The sequence below is a fragment of the Rhinolophus ferrumequinum genome, chromosome 8 (assembly GCF_004115265.2).
Source record: "Rhinolophus ferrumequinum isolate MPI-CBG mRhiFer1 chromosome 8, mRhiFer1_v1.p, whole genome shotgun sequence".
In the NCBI taxonomy this organism is placed as follows: domain Eukaryota; kingdom Metazoa; phylum Chordata; class Mammalia; order Chiroptera; family Rhinolophidae; genus Rhinolophus; species Rhinolophus ferrumequinum.
This window is the reverse complement of record NC_046291.1, coordinates 60463095-60470564: the sequence shown is the minus strand read 5'-3', so window position 1 is coordinate 60470564 and position 7470 is coordinate 60463095. Positions and strand designations below refer to the sequence as shown.

At 36.4% G+C, this 7470-nt stretch overlaps 1 protein-coding gene across 1 annotated transcript in view; it reads right to left on the bottom strand.

The window, feature by feature from the left end:
* Window positions 1-601: 601 nt before the first annotated feature.
* IFIH1 (interferon induced with helicase C domain 1) overlaps window positions 602-7470 on the bottom strand; it is a 51451-nt gene continuing 44582 nt past the window's right edge. The window contains exons 12-16 of the mRNA XM_033113000.1: window positions 6866-7015; window positions 5211-5372; window positions 1800-1990; window positions 1223-1316; window positions 602-1114 (exon numbers count right to left, since the gene is read on the bottom strand). Of these exons, the coding sequence (XP_032968891.1) occupies window positions 935-1114; window positions 1223-1316; window positions 1800-1990; window positions 5211-5372; window positions 6866-7015 (777 nt within the window). The 3' untranslated portion in view covers window positions 602-934. The remainder of the gene's footprint in view (window positions 1115-1222; window positions 1317-1799; window positions 1991-5210; window positions 5373-6865; window positions 7016-7470) is intronic.

Sequence of the window (7470 nt, the reverse complement as noted above, 5' to 3'; positions counted from 1 at the left end):
TAGTTGCAAAAACTGGGCAAGTGGTATGGGAGGCAGAATTCTAAGATGGCCTCCAAGATTTCGGCTTGCTACTGTATATGCTCTGAAAACTCCCCTCACGTTGAGTGTGGGCAGGACCTGTGAACAGGATGAGATACTCAGCCCTGTGATTACAATTAAGACTTCGATCTTAGCAGACTTGAGAGAGAGGGATTCTCCTGCTGGCCTTGAAAAAGCAATAGTTGTGCTGTGAAAGAGCCATGTGGTGAGGGCGGCCCTAGGAGCCCAGTGATCCCCAGTGGACAGTTAACAAGAAACCAGGAATCCCAGTCTACAACTGCAAGGAAACAAGAGCCAACAACCTGAAAGAGCTTGGAAGTGATTCTTCCCGAGTGCATCCAGATGAGAAAATCATCTGACTGACCCCTTGATGTTAGCTTCTGAGACCCTGAGAAAGGACCCTGCCCAGACCTCTGAGCTACACAATATGTGCAATAATAAATGGGTGTTGTTTTAAGCCATTACTTTTGTGATAATTAGTTATGCAACAATAGAAAACTAATAAAAGCAAAGGCAGATAATATTATTACCATTTCACCAATAAAGAGACTGATTCAGAAAGATGAATTAATTTGCTTAATTTTATTCTGAAAAGTGGTGACAGGGCTGAAATTAGTACCTTAGATTCTCATTTATATTCCAGCATTTTTTCCCACAGTACTCCACATTACTGCTCCACACTAATGAGTGTTAGGTATTGGTAGATTTTCTTTACCCCTACCCATAAACAAAATGAATAATTGAAAGCATGATATACTGTCATCCTCTATACAACTCATCTCAGAATAAAGCAATTATTTTATTCTCACATCAGTTCATTAGTATAATAAAAACATCAATCAAATTATATTAAGTGTTTAGTTGATAATATTTTAAAAGAATCTTGAACCAAACGTTAATCTTCATCACTACAGAAACAATACTGTGAATAGTCAAGATCAGGAAATGTGATAGGTAATTCTACCCACTTTTTGTATTGTTTCTTTGTTGAAGTATTTTTGAAAACCACTACAAAATTTTTTATTTTGAGACAAGGAAAATCTAAGGCTTTGTGCACCATCATTGTTCCCCAAGCCTGGAAAACAAAAGAGAGAATGAGAGGAAAAATTAAATGCACATTCAATTAGAATTCCTTTTGGTCAAAGTAAGAATAAACCCAAGTAAGAATAAATCCAAAACTCACTTGGGCACAAGTTTTGCAGATAATCTCACCATTTGTTTGATAGTCTGCAAACTTCTTTTGCAGTGCTTTATTTTCTCTCACAACGTAGAGTTCCCTAAAATTATCAAGGAGTAAGAAACATTCCTGAGAATTAGCAAAGAACCAATACACAGCCCATGGGTGTATGTTGTTGAACTTGATGCTCAGCCACATGCATGTCTTATCCCACACCTCTTTCTTCTCCCCTCCCCCCTTCATGGGCACTTCTCTAAGGGCATGTTGCGTTTTGTGACTTCTTTTAAGTTTGTTGATGACGTTAACTGGATTTAAGTTGTTCAAAACTTTAAGAAGAAATATGAGCATACACAAATTGATGTGCCTTGAATCAAAATGGTTTTGGGTCTTATACTTCTCCCTCCCTGCCTCAGTGCAGTATATTTGAAAAATAGACATTTGAAATAGAGATATAATTGGGGGCTAAAAGAGGGGAAGTTCTGAAAAATAATAAATTTAATTTGTACTATTTTGGAAGAACATTTTAGTATAACCTGCTTCATCTCTTATAAGGAAACTTAAAATGGAGTCTTCCTGGACGTACTTGAATTCTGGTGTCATATTGACATGGTGCATCTTCTCAATTACGTGGATATGGTCTCCAGAGCAGGCTAACACACTACAATTTTTGCAGACGAAATTTATTAATGATGGGTTTTTCTTGTAATGCTTTGCAGTAGTTCTCTTGATTTTCATTTTATTTTCCATTATACTTTGTATCTGTAATTCCAAAATCTGCATCGAGAAAAGAATATTCAATGTTTTTTTTCATAGTTTCACTTAAGTAAATCTCCTTGAGTTCAGAGACCTTAGATAGTTAGGAAAATATACTTTTGGCCCATGGTCTAGAAATAAAAATAATGAGCAATGGCCAACAAAGAATTTAGTACATAAACCTTCTGATATTCATGGAAATGTGGAACCTTCAAATAACAGCCCATTCTATATTAGGAAAGTTCTATTGTGAGAAAGTCCTTAGGAATATTCAACAAGACAATGTCCCCTCTAACTACCCCCCTGCTAGTTTTAATTCTGTCTCATAAAATAAATCTAAACTTCCATATGAATTTCTTTAAAGAACTAAACACTGTTATTATAGTATTCATAGTCTTCTCTTATCTATGCTAAGTCCCCGTTTATTTCATTTTTCCTCATATGTTATAATTTCCAGACCTTTTGCTATTTTAACAAATCTCCTCAATGAAATCTCTTCACGTTTATAGCAGAAACTAGGAATTTCCCATCCAGTATCCAATCTTCCTAAGAACAGAACTACAATTTTATTCTGGGTAGACGTATGCCAGCTAAATGATTATATATTTCTAAGCCAGTGGTCAATGAAACTTAAGAAGATGTTAAGTGGTACTTCCAGAAAGGTTCCTTACGTATCAGATAGCTGCCATGTGTACTTTTTGCTTTTTCCATCTTCTTCATCTTTCCTGCCTAGAATGAGTATGTGGCAGCTGAAATTCTAAAAGCTATCATTGACCTTCTGAGTAGAAGCCAAATACTAAAAGGGCAGAGAGCAGAAAGCGAGAGACAAGAGGCCTGGGGTCCTCGTGACTTCATGGAACTATCATATGAATCTAGGTTGCACACATTCTTTATGTGAGAGAACAGGCCCTTACTCCATGTATTCAGGCTCTGTGACTAGAGGCAAAACTTATTTCATAGCAAGAATAAACTAGTTCATGAAAAATACAAAACATGAACTATGAACTGGCCAGTTCTCACAACTATCCAACTTCACAGTAGAAAAACCTGGTTCTTGAATAATTTACTTCCAAACTGAAACTCTTGTAAATGACAGTTATGGTATATTGTAGAGGAAACCATTGTTTTCCTTAAGACCTGGGGGATTTTTCAGTAAAAGTAAAACATCGGTGCTGACCAAAGCTGAATGGCCCATCTCTTTGGCTCTTGCCTCTCTGTTTTAGGCCTTGATTCGGGGCAGCCATATTCAGCACTGAAAAGAGAACAAAACCTTGCAAGCAAAGTGACAAGCTATTGAATAGTTTAATCAGAGATGTACAAAGTCTAATTTCTTATGTAAATTATAACAATACAATAAATTGAAGTGTTCGTTCCCCTAACAGTTTAATTAGGTTGTTCTTATAAGATATTTATGGTTTAGTGAACTGATTAAAAGATGATTTGGCCTAGGATCACATACTACATATGGACAATTAAGACACACCTATGAGTGTGACAGGAAAAATAAAAGTAAAACCCAGGTCAGAGTATGAACATGTAACCAGGACACCAGAAATTAAAAGATTGACTTTAAAATTGTAAAGCATATGAAACAGAGGAACAAAAAAATGAAAAGAAATTATTACAAATAGATAGAAGGCACAGCTACATCAGTCTAAGTCCAGATAAAATGTAATAATGTAGCAAAATTGTTGAGTTAATGCCAGGGAAACAGTTTTAGATCTTCATTTTAAGATCACCTATATGTCAGCTCTCACCATTTATTTGTGGTTACCTGAACAGTGAGTAAATGAGAAGGATTCTCAAATCAGAAGAAAGGAGTGCTGTGACCTGGTAGCAACGTCTGCTGGAGGCTTTGAACGAGTGGCATGTGCCACACATCCTTACCAGCCTTGCTCTGAGTTCATCTACCTGGAGTAATTTTAGGAGGGCATATCACTCAGCCAAAGGAGACCTGAAAATGTAGTCCATTCTGGGTCCCCCAAAGGGGTTGTGTCTTGTTCTAGAGATTATCTGGAGAAAATGAACTCACAAACTCCAGCGATTTTTCGAGTTTACCCAATACAACTAGTCTTGAAACATCAATTTTTGAAAACACCTATTTGATTTCACTCATTTAGAACATTAAATGTAAGGCAATAACTTTCCAGTGTCATTACTTGGCCACAAACGATTGATTTGACACCACAAAATGTTTAGTTTGCCTTATATTTAAATGGGGTTTTAAAAAATAAGTTTGTATAGAAACCTGGCCAGGAAACCTCGGAGTTGGTTATAGCAAAACGCACACCAATTTGAAAGCATCCCTTTCATGAAACTCTATTTAGGATACAGCCAATTCCAATGTTAAGAAACTAACATTCACACCCATCTGCAAGGGTGTGAATTTTCTTCTAAATGGATTGTTTGCTATTATAGTACTTACAGTCTTTACTTCAATGGTATGGGGGATTTCTGAATATTGTAGAAATACTTTCTTCCTTCACTGCATTCTTCTCATTACTTAAATAACTTTACGTTAGTAAATTGAGATGCAGCTAGATGATATAATATGTATTTTCTTTCCATTCAGATTTATCCTTAGTGTCACCCCCTCTAAGAGGTCTTCCCAACTACCCAGTCTAGTGATTGCTCTTCTAGTGACTTTTTCCACATCGTCTTATTCTAATTCTCCAACACTTATCTCTATGTGATATATTTCTTGCTTTATTTCTGTTTATTGTTTCTTTTCCTCAAATCTCACCGTGTACACACTAGAATATAAGCTTCATGCAACAGAGGTCTATCTGTGTTGTTTGCCATCATATTCTTTGTTTCTAGAACATTCCCTCTCACACAGGACGCATTTCATAAATATTATTGGAATAATAATAATAATAATAATAATAATAATTTTTTTAAAAATGTGCCTGTACCAACAGATTGGACCAAACAAAAATTACCAGGTTGGGTTGAATAGGTGAATTGCACTCGTCTTTGCAGATCAAGGGCAGCTTAAACTATATTATCAAAGTTTATGGTTGGTTCCATTGGAATTGCTCCCTGATCATTTCTGCCTGCTATGGCTCTTGAGTCTTTCTTTGTATGTGAATCTGGAATAAGCACAGCTCATGAAACTGGAACATACATATACTTGAGCAGAATTTCTGTCTGGAGACAGACTCAGCCACAAAGATATCAATGGCAACCACATGCAGCCATTTTAAAGTGAAAACTAAATTCAGACGGCCAAAAACAATACCTTATGGGCATACTCCTGTGGATTCATATTTTGAACACGGTTTATAGCTTTATACATCATTTTCTCTCGGAAATCATTAACTGTCTCACGTTCAACAACTCCTGAGCCGCTGTGGGCAACCAGGACATAGGTGCTCTCATCCGCTCTGGCTCGGCCACGGGCCTAAGAACAGAAAGAAATCATGTAAATGAAGCACTGTCCCTTGCTGTGAACTCTCCCATTTTTGTCCTGGAATGATATCTGTTGCTCCGTGTCCCAGGCTTCAAATGATCTCTTTATTCTCAGTAAAGTTAGTTAGTATCTATTCTTTATAAATCAGTCATTTGAAACTCAAAATGCATTTTAATGCATGTTCTTGAGTGATGATGGTCAGGCCTTCACACCAGCCCTGAAAAACACAAAGCTATCCTGTCTAGCCTTTTTGCTCCCCAGGGCCCCTCTCTCAAACCCTGGGAACCATCATCAGTGATTTGGACTATGGGAGCCCCACGCTCCTGACCCCACCCCCACATAGTAGGAGTGATGAATGAGGAGAAGGGGCATCTGACCTTGATACCAGCGTTGTGGAGAGTGCAATTCTGTTACAGGCATCCTACATTGGATTTTCAGTACATTTTCCCATGAAAACATGCTCACCATGGTGATAAATTTCTATAGTTCTCTTTATAAAGTGATATTTAGGTACATTTTGAGTAACAGAAAATTGTGTGGCCTGGCCCAGGAAATTAACTATCAACCATAATATCTTCATGAAAAATGCTTTCTGAGTAACAAACGATTAACAAATCAACTCTTGAAATACAATTACTTCCTAAGTTGGTGACAGTCTGGTTATCCTGGTCTTCCACGACTTGCCTTCCATTCAAGGATGTAATTTAAAATATTAAAAAAAAAAACTCTTTAGTTAATTTTATAGAAAGAGTAGTATATCTATTAATCAGCACAACTCCTGCGCATGTGCAATAAAAGGTAACAATTATATTGTTAACATAGTGTAGGTAAGAGATAAAGTAAAATTGAATGAAAACTGCAACATTTCACTATATTTTTCTTTTGTGTGTGTGTATGTCTGTCCCCCACCCACCCACCACCATAGCATTATAAAAAATTTCAAACATAACAAAAGTTGAAAGAATAAGGGAGGAAAATGCAGAAATAGCAGGGCTACCGCCCTAAGGTTTGGCGTGTTACTTGGTCAGATATTTGTGGGATGCTGTTCTGTAGATTCCTGGTCCACGTGGGGACTCACAGACATCCCGGGAATAAAGAGGCCTATTTTGATTCTTACAGATGGGATCAGTGTCATGTTCCTAAAAAGTCTTTGGACACAGAAACAGCAACAAAAGAAGAGTTGTTTAAAAATACAACAGGTATCTGGTTGTCATATGAATTAAACAATTTTATAAAAGGCAGGAGTGCACAGCTCTTCAAGATTTCTCTTTTTTTTACTGAGCTATAAGTGACATATAATAGACATATTAGTTTCAGGTGTGCAGCATGACAATTCAATATTTGTATAATTGTGAAATGATTTCTCTGTTAGTAGGAAAACAGCTATATTTTAAGAACCATGGGTGCTATTTTACTAAAATAAAACAATTAAAATAAGGACATGAAATAAAAGAAAAGTAACATATTCGCGTATTTGAATGTACCTGGACCATGGCTATTTCATTAGTGACGAGACCATAACGAATAATGATATTACATTCTTTAATATCCAGACCTTCTTCTGCCACTGTGGTAGCAATAAGCAGATTTATTTTTCCTGTGCGAAATTTACTAATGACTTCTTTTTGTTCATTCTGCAAAAAACATTTTAATACATTAAATTTTGTGATGCTAAACACATTAAAATCTTCTAATTAGGAGAAGAAATAACAAACTGCAACTGGTCAGTGTAAATCAAAGGATTAGATCATACACGGATTTGGTGCCATCTGTTTTTGTCATTGAACAAAGACATGATGGTGAGACATTTGATTTCCAATCTGGGATCATCACACAATAACAAAAATATTTCCATCCTCTAGTCTGGAGGTGAAAAGATCATCATTTATGTCAAGGAAATATATTGATGGGCAACTTGGGAGGAAGAAAGAAGACGAGAAACGTAAATGGGCTTTGTTTTTCACTACATTAACTTCAGAATCTTTACTATTCAGAGAATAAGATGCACTGACACTTCTAAACATTGTTGAGTTTTGAGTCACCGAGAAAATACACACTGCACACATTTGGTCACTTTAAGAGTCATTCA